General features: G+C 41.9%; 1 protein-coding gene across 1 annotated transcript in view; it reads right to left on the reverse strand.

The window, feature by feature from the left end:
• The window catches only part of LOC144784276 (uncharacterized), a 401,825-nt gene that overhangs the window by 236,591 nt on the left and 149,879 nt on the right, over positions 1-15,355 (reverse strand). The window contains exon 2 of the mRNA XM_078662945.1: positions 6,640-6,688. Coding sequence (XP_078519071.1) covers positions 6,640-6,688 — 49 coding nt within the window. The remainder of the gene's footprint in view (positions 1-6,639; positions 6,689-15,355) is intronic.

Here is a 15,355-nt window from a genome sequence, read left to right on the forward strand (position 1 = left end):
TAATGTTGCGTTATATTTTTCTTTTTACACCTAGTGAGGCGACGCTCCTCTGCCTTAGCGGATGAGCCGCCCATACTGGATACAAAATAAGATTTATCAATTGATATGGCACCATTGTTGTCCTTACAGGGTATGGACTTCAAGGTGGAACACAGACCAGGGATACACCACACCAATGCTGATGGTCGATCCTGGTTTTTCCAGCCTTAGTGACGAGAACTCCCAAGAGGTTGGGTAGATCTCCCCACTTTCAGCTAGTGGAAACATATGCTAGACCTGTGATCCTTGGGATGGTCTTCCCCTGTTAGACTTGGCATCAATGGTGTGGTTTCCCCTGACTTTTTGCCTCTGCTTCCTGTATTTTTGCTGGACTTCGTTTTTTCTAGTTTAGGTGCTTTGGGCACTTTGCCGCTGCTAATCAGTGCCAACGTGCAAGTGCTCACTGTGTAAATTGTAATTCTGATTGGCTCTCCATAATTGACATATTTGATTTCCTGGTAAGCCCCTAGTAAAAGTGCACTGAGTGTGCCTAGGGTCTGTAAATCAAATGCTTCTAGTGGGCCTGTAGCACTGATTGTGCCACCCACCCAAATAGCCTTTCAAATGTGTCTCGGATCTGCCACTGTAGTGTCTGCACGCATAGTTTTTAGCTGTCATGTCGACCTGGCAAGTGCATACACTAGCGAGGCCCTAACTTTCCCTTTTTCTACATGTAAGGCAACCCTAAGGTAGGCCCAGGTACCCCGATGGGCAGGGTGCAGTGTGTGTGAAAGGCAGGACATGTACTGGTGTGTTTTACATGTCCTGATAGAGAAATGCTGCCAATTTCCTTTTTCACTATTGCAAGGATTAGCTCTTGCATAGCCTATCATTGGAGCTACCTTGTACAATTTTACTAGTGTTACGTTCCATTGGGAACAGCTAGAGATTTGGAGTTTAGGCTCTCTGAACTAAGAATTTAATAACACACCTTTTAGTGAAGGTGGTTTTTAAATTGCGAGTTTGAAAATGCCACTTTTAGAAAGTTGTCATTTTCTTGTTTGACCATCCTGTGTGCCTTTACGTACTTGTGGATTCACTGTTTTGGTTTCAGATTGACAGGGGCTGTTTGTGCATTCACTCCAGACACTCACACAAAGGGAGCTGAGGTGTGCCCTGCTTATGTTGATGGGTTTTCCTGGTCTAAAGTGGTGGGAGAAGTTGTCCCTGACCTAACACCCCAGAACTTTAGATTACTTCTGGAATCAAGAGGAACCTCTGCCAAGGAAGAAGAGCTGAAGAGCTGTGGGACTGCCCCTCTGCTGTGTGTTGCTTTGCTGGATCGGCATGCAGTTGCTGCTTCTGTCAAGGAGAGGACAAAGACGACTTTGCTGTGAAATCTGCTTGAGAATGATCTCCAAGGGCTTGTGTGTGCATGCCTTCTGTTCTGAAGTCTCAGGAACATGAAGACATCACCTACAGCCTTCTATAACTCCACTGCCGGGAGTTCTGACCTGCCCGAGGGTGCCTATTTCAGTTTTGGGCCCTGGAGGTTGTTCCTGCTACAGAGAGTTGTGAAGAACTCTAGAATCTGAAAAATCGACGTTACGCTCTTCATGCGGCTGTTTTATATGACTCTACACTGCCGTGTGGGAGAAAATTGTTATGCACAGCCCCGTGTGTGTAAGATATTAAAGCAGGACCTTCCCTCGGCCCAGAAAATCGCCACACGCGAGTCCTGTGCACCGATTTCCGGTATCACCGCGCTGACTGTGAATACAGAAATTGATGCAAAGCCTCGATCACCTCCACATCGACCCCTAGTGGCCGAATTTTCTCACGCATTGCGTCTGTGCCAAATCCAGGACGACGATGGGCTTTCAGTAAGAAACAGACACATCACCTCCTCTACAGTAAAGACCCAAAGTATCTCCTCCCCTGCGTAGCAGTAAGGAACCCACACATCACCTTCCCTGGAGCAAGGATCCGATGCATCACCTTCCCTGCGCCGGTTTTCGTCGCAGATTTTCGATGTATTTGATGTACTTTGCCCACAATTCATGTATCCATAGTTTTCTATGGACAGAACTGTTTTCTACTTTTTAAGAATCATATTTCAAATTGTGTAAGTTGGATTTTTGTTGTTTTGGTCTTCATTGGTTTAGATAAAGATCCTCTATTTTTCTAAACTGTTGTGGTGCCCATTTGTGGTGTTTCCACTGTGTTGCTGCGGGTTATGTGTACAAGCTTTACACATTGCCTCTGTAGTTTAGCCTGACTGCTCTGTGCCAAGCTACCAGAGGGTGAGCACAGGCAAACTTAGGTGTGTACTTTACTCATCCTGACTAGAAGGAAGGGCCCGTACTTGGATAGGGTGTATACCACTGCCAACTAGAGAACCCCAATTCTAACATCCTCTCAAACATTTTGCCTGCTTACCTCCTGTTTTTGCTGATTCTTTTTGTTGGTCTTAAGACACATAGGGCAAATGGCAGCATTGCAGGCACATGTCACAGTTGTGTTTGAAAGGCAAGCAGGCTTGGAGCAGAATTGTTCCCTTACCAGCATTACTAGCCGTGGGTTGACAAGACTGAGGCACTGTTGGCCACATGTGATGCTACTGTCATGTACTGTAGGCCCCTGTCGTTAAAGCTGATAAGACCCTGGATACGTAATTCTGTTCTGACAGAACTGATTTCAAGGATGATGGACCTTCATTCACACAAGATAAACTTGTACCTCAATAGATTTCAGATGTCATCAGTGATGTAATATGTAAGGTCATAAGCATTGCATCACAGCAGTGCAAGTTATACTTATGTAAGGTACATACAACTGCAGATTTCCCTGCTTTTTTCAGTGAATTGCTAAGACTTTTGAATGTAACTAAAATGTACTGCCTTTCTCAGGTATAACTCCACTTTAACCTTTGTTTTTTGAGTGTATTTCTGTTTTTTAGCATAATGTAATATGTTATTATGATACCTTTGTGGCCAGGCCCTGTTCCCAACACATCACCGCTCATGGCCTTTGGCCATTCTCAGCAGCGGATTGGGGGATGGCAGCAGGGGTGAATTGTTGGCTGGCTGACATTTTATAAAAAACTACATACACACATTAATTCCGTGGGAGTCCCACGGGACCACACAAGGTAGCTGTGCTGGCCTTCGCATGACTGTGGTGAGCCAAAAGAATGTGTTTTTTTAATTTTAGTCCCAACATGGGATAAGGGGTCAGGATATCCCTGTCTTTAACCTTTAAACATTTCTTTTTTAAATTTGTTTTTCAGGACTTGGTGACCTAGTCTAAAATGGCAACAGCAACACTTTTCGTCATATTGCAGCCACCAATCACATTGCGTGGTCTCACAGGTGTCTCGCGGGACCAAACAATCAGGATGGGCCTTTAGACAATTTTTCCAGCGTGAGTAACTATAAATTGTAAATCTTCATTTGTCCAAGATGGCTGAACAGAATCACACAGACACACACACAGTCTGACTGGTGCATGTGGTGCCATCCCCAACATTGGAGCTTTGTCAGTTTCAGATACAATCAGATACAATCTTTGTAGATACGTGAATTGCCTGAACCTCAGTCTAGTGCTCCTTGGTGCCTGTATGCATGCATATCCTGTACTGCAGCCGTGGCATTTGTGTTCTAGCCAGGCAACCAATCATCCCTAGGTATGCAGTCATTTTGTTGTAGTACTCAATAGTACTCGCAGCAATATTAACAGGTGTTTCCCACTCTTCTGTAATCCCACTGTTCTTACAACAGGTGCTTCGTTAGGTTCTATTTGTGTTGGCTTAGATTGCCCTTTACTGCTTGCCTCAACCTTTAATACTGCAGGAAAAAAAATCTGTTTGTAACAGTTGATTCATTAATGTGACATTCCTTTACTTTGTTGCCTGTACAAAGTGAACCTGTGCCCACAAGGGGACTTCTAGTATGTGGAGGCATATAATGCCTAACTTTTTGCATATCTGGATTTAGGTGTATCTGAGTACGGACACAACTTAGGGAAGTTGTATATCTTGGGAAGGTGCAGCATATCACTAAACTACGACATCAATGGGATCAACCCTAATCGTCATCAAACTATTTTTCTGGGCTCTTCTGCCTGACAAACTATTGCATAGCACACTTAAGTAACTGGTAATGCCTTATGGTAAGATCTCTGTGCTCTGTAGGAATAGCCATAATTATCTGGCCATGTTGGGGGTACTTATACTCTAGAAAGGAACTTCTGAGTAGTAGGTGCATATTAACAGGATCAGCCGCGGTTTGTGCAGGTAACAGCGGTGGGGCGCGTGGGGGGGATTTTGATGGACGTTGCAGAGAGAAAATGTAATAAATAATTAATTTTCCCTCGCAACCCCCCCACGTGGCTTCTCCACCCCACCGCTGTTACCTGCATGGACCGCGGCTGAACAGATCTATAAAGAAGGAGGTAATGATGTAGTGGTATGAGACCCTCCATAAATTACTTTTCTGGCTAATGTGCTGAAATGAAAAAGAGTCATAGTGCCGCTGTGAGAGTAATCACAACTTAACACCTACTCTAGTGCTATTTAATGAAAGACGATCCTCATGTGGGACTGAAGCAGCTTATTCTAAAACCACCAGTGGATCATAACCAAGACAGTTGGAATTATGCTATTCTGCGGCTGTAGCATTTCTGGTTTTATTATGGATTCCCCACACTTGTCATATAATACATCATCCGCTACATGGTTTGCTCATTCCGACAATAAAGATTCTGTTTCTATCTCAAACAGATCAAAAGCGATAAATAAAAAGCATACATCAGCAGGACCATTGTAAAGACTAAGGGCCAGATTGTGAGTGTGGCAGTGTGGCAGAGGGACCGCCACACCGCTGCCCTGCTCCCACACCGCCAAACCTGTGTGCCCGCCAGATTAGGACTTTAACAGTCACAGGCAGGCGGTTCTTTGGCAGTTCCAGGGCACCGTAATGGGAACGTCAAAGACAGTACCAGCACGGCATGGACTGGTGCAATCCATGCCGTGAAGGTACTAGGGTGCATGCACAAAGGGGGCACACATATGCCCTCCTGCATGGGCCCCATGAGCCTGATGTATAAGGGGACCCTGAATGACCCTCTTTGTTTCCTATCTGCCACGGTTTTCATGGTGTAGGAACCGCCATGAAAACCATGACAGAGAGGAAACTCATAATATGCTTGGCGGTACCATAGTGGTCCTGCAAAGCATACTGCGGCCTCAAGACCGCAGCACCACCACCAGGGATCTCTGATCTTTGGTGGTTGTGGCGGTGCAATGGCGGTCCGACCTCCCTAGTTGTAATAGGGCAGTCAGACCGTGTGTACCGTGGTGGCAGGACCGCCACCGCCACTCGAGCCTGACGGTCCTCAGACCTCCAGACTCGCAATCGGGCACTAAATAGTCATATTTGAGTGGCTAACTGTTGTACTCAGGTGTTAAACTTCTACTAATGAGGCAAAACATTTGCCCATACAGTATCAATACATGTTAAAATGAGAAAACAGCGAAATACAGCCATTCAGTGAGTCGCTTTACACTGTATAATTTGCTTCTTCTTGCCGCATGATTTAGTCGATTCTGCCACATAATTTGGTTCTCAATTGATCATAATTCCAATGGCCCTGATCATAAAGGACAACATCTACCTTAAAAAAACATGTTTCAGGTAGAATGCATGAACTATTGCCCGCCTGCCCAGCCTTCCTTCATGAATTGGGCACAGTGAGGTAAGCAATGCAGATGAAACACATGGTCGTGTCAGAATATCAAGCACAAAAATATTATGTTCAGAATATGGAGAGAAACAGGACACACACAGAGAACATGTAACAGAGACACCAAAAGGAGAACAGGAACAGATTAATAGAGAATGGATAGAGAAAGAGGTATGATGGAGACACAAGCATAAACCAAGGCACAACACGAGTTGGAGAATAGGCCCAGAGGGGATGTTACACTGCAAGGTAGGCAGAGGAAATGAGTTACAGATGGAGAAGGGAAAAGCAAAGAGCAGGGGGAGATATACTGCGAGGAAAGCAGAACAAAGGGCTGTAGATTTAGAAGGGAAACAAAGAGGAGTGGAGGAGAAGAAAAGAAACACAGGTGAAGATACATTCCTCAACATAACTCTGAAAGATATAGGTTTGTATTTTCAAATGCTTACATTCTTTCATCATGCTGTTACGAGCAAGTGTTACCACTCCACTGTCCATGAGGACAATGACTCTGCTGTGAACAACATTAGCACAAATATTCAATTGGCATATAAAATGTCACAATCATTTTAAAGGCAATTTGAGTGGCACGTGACTTCTGACGGGCATATGCTCTAGCATACAAGGTATGACTGCAATTCAAACTCCTGGGACATGGATTATGTTGGATTTGTTTTTCATAGTTTTTAAAACGGGTATGCTTTTGCCTGGGATTTAATATTTATTATATGCCCCACAAATGAACGACTTAATTTAAATCTAAGTAAGGTTCTTAACACTGCGTGAGATATCTGAAATAATATTAGTTCTTTAGTGGGTAAGGGCCACCTGCATGACAGAAAGACAGTTGACAGGACAACTGATATGACATCCATTTAGGTGGTTACTAGATTTGTTATGTCTTAAGGACGGACTCACCAATCTCATCCATAATGTTTTCAACAGCTGCAGGCTCAGTGGATCTCTCCTGGATAGATAATAAAAAAGATGCAATAAGTACTTCGAGCAACAATGCCAAGTCAATAAATTCATCAATATGTTCCTCCCAAAAGAAATATATTAGAACGATAAAGGTAAGTAAAGACGCTTTGAAAATAATGGAATGAATGTAAGCTATAATGTTTATATCAAGTTTCACAGATTCATAACCCTTCACTTTGCCTCCAGAAAATCCCAGATTAAGCTCGTGTTATTCCTTATTTGCCCTTGTACATCTTCCATGCCTCCATCTCTACATACATTTTTCACAACCAGCTCTACCATCCTTTCAGTTTAGCACTTTTTATTGAAAAACGTGTTTATTGAATTTTCTCTTGTACATACACAAAACATCAGTGCATTTACAGGTATTAGGTTTTGGTTCATCATAACAGGTAGTACAATAGATATGCAACAGCACCATGTAAGTAGCAACTCAGCAACAAAAATAACAATGACATGCCTGACCACATGTAGTATATGCAAGGTCTAAAGTAGGTTAGAAGTGGGTTTCGGGTCTGACTACTTGTGGGCCTGAAGCCAGAATTCCATATATGTCATCTGTAGGAGGCCATGAGTTTGAGCCAACTATGTTAGCTACAGTGAACTTGGTTGGGGGATGCGGGTATACAGGCCAAGCTAAGGAAGTCTGGTGGCATCTTTAGTGTTACTTTTGGAAGTGAGAATCAGGTCGTCCCATGCAGACGCAATGGGGTGTTTGAGGAGGCCTCTCGCCTCCTCATGGTGCAATTACAGATTCTGAGCCTGATTTCGATCTCGGTGGATCTGGTCCCACCTTCACTTTTCCTTTGGAATATCCGTCCACCAACTAGGGAGTCCGCCTGCTCAATTTAGAAGCTGGTGGGTCTACGGACAATAGTCCCTTTCAGTACCGCCGTCTTTGCCAGAACTTCCTCCCCCTTTGAAGGCATCATTGGCAAAAGTGGCTGATGAAGGGAGTTCGGCCAATATTTCCGCCAGGCCAATCACGATGTGCCTTCCCGTCGACGTATCTGTGGCAGGTAAGCCTCAACACCTGAGTTATTGGTTTCGAAGGGCTGTAAGGTAGAAACTTACCTTTTTTATTTTTCCCACTTCCCTTTCAATCGTGAACCCAATCGTTCAAGTCCTTCCTTTGCTCCTGCTATTTTACCAAGAAGCAAATCAACCCAGTCTTCGCTGGAATCAAAGGTAGGCTTTTTTTAATTGTTTTCTTTTGAATTGTCTCTTTACATTTGCTCTGGACTCATGCATTAAAAAAAATTCTAATGTGTAATGCATATGTGTGTAATGTTTTTAAGAAATTTAAAGAAACATACCTGTATTTTTTTTTTCTCCAAACTTGGTGCAAGTTTCTATCATGATAATGGACACTTACACAAAAATGTAACATTAATCAAAACTCATAATGTGTTCATACAGGTGTGTTTTTGTAAACTATCAAATTATAAACATCTGCATTACACAATTTTTGAATAATTTAAATTTAACATAACTCACTTATTGCACTAGACAAGATAAAACACTTTCTTTCAAATAAATGTAAAATCAATGTTGGTACAACCTTGAGCTATTTGGTGAATCAATGTCCAAAGTGCCATACAATGCCCTGCATGCCCATGTGTTTCCCATTGAAAAATGTCACAGAGTTGCAGAAGCCCCATTATATGGACCAGGCACTCTCTGTACCGCTTGCTGCACTCGTGTGTGTGAGAAATGTGGGCAGTGATTTATGCCCCGCCACTTTCAAAATTCACCAGCCACCACTGCCTACAGAGATGCTGCATAATAGGTCATTAGCCTCCGCAATGAGCGTACCCCTGATTACAGGGGAGATGATTAGGTGCCTGTGGCAAAGGAGACCCCAGCCCTTTTAGGGGTTTGGGTTTAGCCAACTGGGGTGAGCAAAAGGGAGGAGATGTGTCTCTGGGTGGTGGATAAGGTTGTTACAGTTCCAGTAGGGTCCTCCACCACTAGGCACTGGCCACTTGTGGAGAGCTCTGATGAAGATGACAATGTGATGACCTCCGTTCCAGTAGGCCCCTCAACCTCCATGCCACTATGTCCATCGGTGTCTGATGTTTCATCTCCCAAAACACAGTGGACAGCTGATTTCCACCCTTTTTTTTTTAATGTTTATTGATTTTTTATAATTTTAATTTACAGTCAAAAAAATCATGAATGCATGATACAGACTGGAAGTTTGGCAATCGCAGTTGGCATAGAGCAAAAACGATATCAACATTTCCTCTGAAAGAGAGCACGAGGTTAGATTTTAACACAGTACATATACATACGCTAAGGGTCAGATCTAACTGAATCGCAGTCATCAAGGATAGGTCCGGTCTCACAATCATCAAGACTCTTTCCCCACTCCACCCATTGGTAAGGGTAATTCTCCCTCTTCATCACCCAGGTCTAACCCATAGTATTTTATTCATGGCGCCCATATCTTTCGATTTCCACCCTTTTTGGCCAATATATCCTTCACCTGCTCTTGAAGATGATATAAAGACATACAATAGTTTTATAGTATCTGTGTAAATATAACGGATCATGAAGATTTTTCTCAAAACATTTTCTAAATTTGTACATTTCACCGGCTTCAAGGTTTTTAAACTGTGGTTTATTTTTAGCTTTATCTCCTACATGTAGTGAACATCTTCAGAAACCATTTTGTCACAGTTTTAAATAGTTTTACACTTATGAATGGTTCCGATATGTTGTTCTAAATAGTGAACTTGTGTTACAAAAATGTAATATAAGCCAAAAATCATTTTGCACATTGTGTGTACGAAGCAAAATTCAAATCAATGTGTCTCAATATGTACTGTAATGTTGTACCAATATTTGTAAAAACTGAAAGCCTGTTTTTTTGTTTTTTTTTAAAATGTTAAAATAAATGTTTTTGATTTAGTACATAAGTTGCTTATTATTGTAGCACACCATATATATTTACTTATGCTATTGAAGAATTCCAAAACTATGTTTTTAATTATTTCTACAAAATAAGTAAATACATAGGGCTTGATACATTTTTATCCACTTTAGTGCAGATATAAAATTTTTACACTTTTCTCTAAAATATTCTAATTTATTATTAGTTTGTTTTACCATTGGGAAAATAAAAGATAAATGTTCTCGCTTTCACTTTAGTTGAAAATTGGTACATTACAGTACATTTTTAAACATGTCGATTCATATATATTTTTAACATTAAAAATCGAACTGCAATTTACAATAAAAAAATGGTAACTTGGATACATTTCAAATAGTTCTAAATGAGTCATTTTTGTGCCTGATTTTGAGTTTTGCAGATGGAATTTTCCAACATATACGTGACGAAATTTAGATTCATCAAATTCCAAGTGAATCATAAAATATTGCCCTTGGAATAGATTGGACAAAATATCTGTTTCATTTGTGATTGAACATTCCATCGGCAAAAGCCTCTTAAGTATTCTATTTTTGCTCATTATTGATTTATCATCTGACATAACAAAGGAAATACAATAAATGTTTTTTAGTATGTGTTACTATGTCACTAATGTGTTCACTTCCATATTTGTTCTTTTAAAATATGTATGCCTATAGAATTAATGAAATCCTTTATTTTGTGTATTTAATTTCCCCGTAAATCCACTGTAAATGGTGCAAAAAATACACCTACAGCATGGAATCTTAGATGTCATTTTTTTTTTTAAACTTTATTTTGGTCGTCACACCATAAATATGCAGAGTGCATTAAATACATTTCTTCCATAGTTACATAAAAAGATCGCTTTATTTTTTTTAAAACATAGTATTAAATACATTCATAAAAACCTATTACACAAGGATATGAACCATAAACTTCACAATTAATTAGTGGGAATAAAAACATCAGTTGAAGCACAGCAGCATGGGCAACCCTTACACTGGGCTGCGTTGCACGACCAGGAGCTTGTAAAGGAGTTCAAGGGGAGTGTGCCAAGCCTAAATTGAATGTATAACTTTGTCAGTTGGTAACTGAATTAGGTCAGGTAGCCTTCCAATGAACTGAACAATTTAAAATCAACAAATTCCACAGTTAACCTGCCCATCTTATTATTCCCAATTTCCTTCTGGGCTACCCAGTCCCAATACATAGATTTTACTTGCTTCTTTGAGGGCGGCCCTAGGCGACTAGTGCCATCCCAATGGCCCTTTACCCCGATACTTTCAAGTAGACATTTAGGGGGTCACATCCTTTTGTGGAGTGGGACCGGCCGCCATCGGTGCGGGGGTCCCGTTGCAGACATTAGGATGCGCCCGCCACACTGGCGGGCGCATCCTGCATTCCTGACATTGCGGCAGGCGGTGCTCTCAGCACCGCCCGCAGCAATGCCAGGAAGGCATGTCGAGCACTTCCATGAACAATGTGGCAGGCACCGTGACCTGCCATGTTGTGCATGGAACTGCAGGGGGTTACCATAGGTACCCCCCATGTGCACCCCCGAGAAGCCCTGGGGGCCTGCTCTGGGTCCCCAATGGCAAAAATCACCTGCCTTTCCGTGGCGGCGTTGTCGCCATAGAAAGGCACATCCCCGCATTTATGCAATGCAGCCTACATGGAGAAAATAGCCTCCCCAGCTAGTTGGCGTCTCGACCAATCACAATACTGCCATTGCAGTCATTTGTTTTTTTTTTTACTTTATTTTGGTCATCACACCATAAATATGCAGAGTGCATTAAATACATTTCTTCCATAGTCACATAAAAAGATTCCTTTATTTTTTTTTAAAACAGCATTAAATCCATTCATAAAAACCTATTACACAAGGATATGAACCATGAACTTCACAATTAATTAGTGGGAATAAAAACATCAGTGGAAGCAGAGCAGCATTGGCAACCCTTACACTGGGCAGCGTTGCATTTATGCTAATAAGGATGGCGGGGTCTTACAGATGCCGCCACCATGTTAGCTGCTTTTCCGCCTGGTCGACTCTGCGACCAGGCGGAAAACCGGCAGACGGTCTTTCCATCCGCCTGGGGTCCCCCCGCCATGGTAATGTGGCGGGGGGGAAATCCTAGGCGTGCGGTGATTTTTAGAGGGCGGATCGCCACCGCCATACGGGAGGTGGCAATCCGCCCGCAATCCAAATGAACCCCTTAGTGTTTCTGATCCAACCTATCTTCTTAAATACATCCAAAGTGCAAACATCATCAAAAGCTGAAGCATAGGAAGACAGTTCAGGGGTCAATACTACTCTCTGCCAGAAAAGCAGCTGGCGGAGTTTTGCTAGGTCTATAATGGATTTGCAGCCCATGTCCAGTTTAAGAGGATATAGAGGGGTGCTCGGAGGAAGTGACACTAGGTACCATAAAAACGTGTTCTCCGACACTGTTAGATCGACCAATCTTTTGAAGCCCCGTGTAGAGCACAGCTCACGGTCTTAGTTTTGTAAATCTCTAGGGCAGGGGCAACAGGTGTGGTATATAAACAGCAATCTTCCTTTCTTAAGGCCCCAACTATTTGCTTGAATTTTAGACTTAGTTAGGTATGGCTTTCAGGAGATATCTTTGGATAATTTGATGCCCAGATGCTCAAAACTGTTTACCCTCTCTAATGGAACGTTTAGGGTTGGTCGTCCTTTATACGATTTATAGGGGTTTAGCATCATAAACTTTGTCTTGGTTGTTTTAATTTCTTGGCCTGTCGTATCGCAGAAAGCCTTAAATTGGTTCAATAGCGTCTGTAGGCCCCCAGGTGTTTTTGAGATGAGGAGGGCGTCATCCTCTAATTAGAGTGTTACGATTTTCGCATGCCCTAGCATTGGTGCGTCAGTTTGGGACATGGATAGATCATCAACTGATATATAGAGAAAATAGGGTTGGGGGCCAGGACACAACCTTGATGGACACCCCTGTTCATGTTACATTTATGGGTTGTAGTGTGACCTTACACCACCCTCATATGTGAAACAAACTGACATGGCTGCTAGGAGCATCACTGTACTCCAGATGGACTGCAGTTTAAATGAACTGAAATAAAACATGGCAGGAATAAATCCCTGTGCAATTCTTATATATTAAAAAGTTATACCTAAAGTGTGTCTCTTAAGCCCAGAGGGCTGGGTGTTAATATATAAAAATAGGACACACTACACATTGAGTTTGTGTGCCTCACAGTGAAACACACTCTAACAGCTAGTTTTACCGTATGGCAATGTGAGACATTTCCATGACAGCCCTAGGCATGATTAAAATAGTTATTATATAATTCTGCCTGAGAAAGTGCTAGAAAAATAATTCAAAGTTTTTGCCACTTAGTTGTCAAAATCCGATTTAGTGTTGGGATCAGGTTTTTGATAACTTTAATAGAAAGGTTACTGCCACTTATTTTTCAAAATCTGATTTAATGGTGTGATCAGATTTTTGATAACTTGAATCAAAAAGTCATTCTATAAAATCCAGCTTTGTCCCACTGAGTTTTTGGTGCCAAAATCAACAGCATCAGCTGGAGCTTGACGATGACATGACTGGCTTTGAGGGATCGTCGCCAGCCTCAATTTTAAACCATGCGCGTCTAAAAGAGTTTGACTTCCTTTTCAGAGATCAAGTTCAGAGGTAAAATGTTTGACCATGATGACATACTTAGTGTATCCAGACTCTGTTTTTTCAGGGTAGGCCTGAAATCGCGCATCGGTCGAGGTAAATTATATATATATTGCTTTTCAATGATACTTACATTTTTTTAGGGAGTTTTTGCAATAAAATAAAATGTTAAAATTAGCATCTCTGGTTCTCCTCATTCCATTTTAATGATCTCGCCATATTTTTGCTCATTTGATTTGACTTATTGTGTTTCATTCTTCAATTTAAAATTGTTGCTTGTGCTTGAACTTAACACACATTTCTCTGGGAGTTGCCAGTTGCTTGCATCAGCGCTATCAGATGTTCATTAGAAATTCTCCAAGAACGGTGTTTTGGTCTAATCATACTGTGTTTATTACGTTGGCAGGGGTGAGCCCCTTCAAATGAATAACCCAATTTGACTTGAGGTGTGTATTCAAATTACTAGAGCTGTCTGGGAATATGACTCAGAAAGATGTCTTTCTAGTAGTAAAAATTATTTTTAAAAGTCTTCCTAAAAAAGTGTAAATGAAGCAGTTGCTGATGACCATGAGTTAAACACTGAATGCAGCAAGGGCCTATAGGGGTCAGATTTATCTATTTATTTAAAGTTTTGTATAGCACGAACATGACCCAAGCGGGTATCAGAGCGCTTTACATACGGGTTCTTGAAGACATAGGTAGATAGCTGCGGGAGAAAAGTAAAACAATATACATCAGGAACAAAAATGACTAATTGCCGGGCAACACAGGGCTGTATCAGATGCCAGGTAGTAGATTAATCAGCAAAACAAGATAGGAGACAAAAGGAGAAAATCTTCTAGCTCAGCGCAGAGTTCATCAGTAGAGCTTTCACGTCCCTTTTGATGGCAAAGGTTGAGGGAATCAATCTTGTTACCACAGGTAGGGAGTTCCAGATTCTCGGGGCAATGCCAGAGAAAGTACAATTGTAGGTTTTCATTTTTTTAAATTTCTTCAGCTTAAGCAGCAATGTGCTGGTTCTCTTTAACAGCCAGGAGCCACCCGATAGTTCGAGCTTATTTGTCAGGTAGAGTGGGGTATTGAAATGTAGTGCTCCATGGGTCATACATGCAATTTTTTACTGGATGCTTGACTCAAACAGAAGCCAAGTGAGCGATTTCAGATCAGGTGAGATGTGGTTGGTTTACTTGGAACCAGTGATGAGTCTAGTCGCAGCATTCAGAGATGCTCTGAGGGGGGCTATACTGAGTTTTGGAAGTCCGCATAGAGTAGCACTGCCGTATTCTAGTCTTGAGATGACTAGTGCTTGCACTGCCAATTTGAGGTAGGGTTTGAGTTTTCTTAGGATGCTCAGTTGGAAGTTCGCTCCTTTGGTAGATGCTCTGATGTGATCTTGCATGTTTAGGTTATTTTCTAGCACAACTCCCAATGATTTAGTGGAATCAATAATGTGTGGTGTGCAGTTGAGCGTGGGGAAGTTTCTTAAATAATTCACAACAGTGAGGGATTGCCTAGTGGGTGAAATGAGGAGGAAATCCGTTTTAAGGGTGTTTAGTTTGAGGTGGTTGGAGGTTAGCCAATTTAGCGTTTTGTGCAGGGTTCCGTTGAGTGACTTGAAATTTTCGGGTGAGGATATTTTCATATACAGTTAGGTGTCATCAGCATACATGTAATATTGGATGTTAGATGCTTTGAGAATAACAGTCAGTGGTTCAATGAAAAGGTTGAAGAGCGTAGGGGAGAGTGTGGACCCTTGGGGGATCTCAGAGTGCAGGGACTGGAGTTGGATAGAGTTTGATTGAATTTGACTCTTTGCGTTCTGTTGTTGAGAAAGGAGGCAAACCATTTTACAACAGTGCCTGAGAGCCCCATCCTCCATTTCAAAATTTTAAGTAGATTGTCATGTTTGACAGTGTCAAATGCAGATTAGAGATCAAGTAGTATTAGTAGGCAAGCTTCATTCTGGTCAAGCAAAGTGAGAGCGTTGTCCACTGTATGAGTGATGGCCCTTTCAGTGCTGTGGCCAGTATGGAAGCCCTATTGGAATTGGTCAAGAAGTTGGAATTGCTCAATGTTT

The sequence above is a fragment of the Lissotriton helveticus genome, chromosome 10 (genome assembly GCF_964261635.1).
Source record: "Lissotriton helveticus chromosome 10, aLisHel1.1, whole genome shotgun sequence".
NCBI lineage: Eukaryota > Metazoa > Chordata > Amphibia > Caudata > Salamandridae > Lissotriton > Lissotriton helveticus.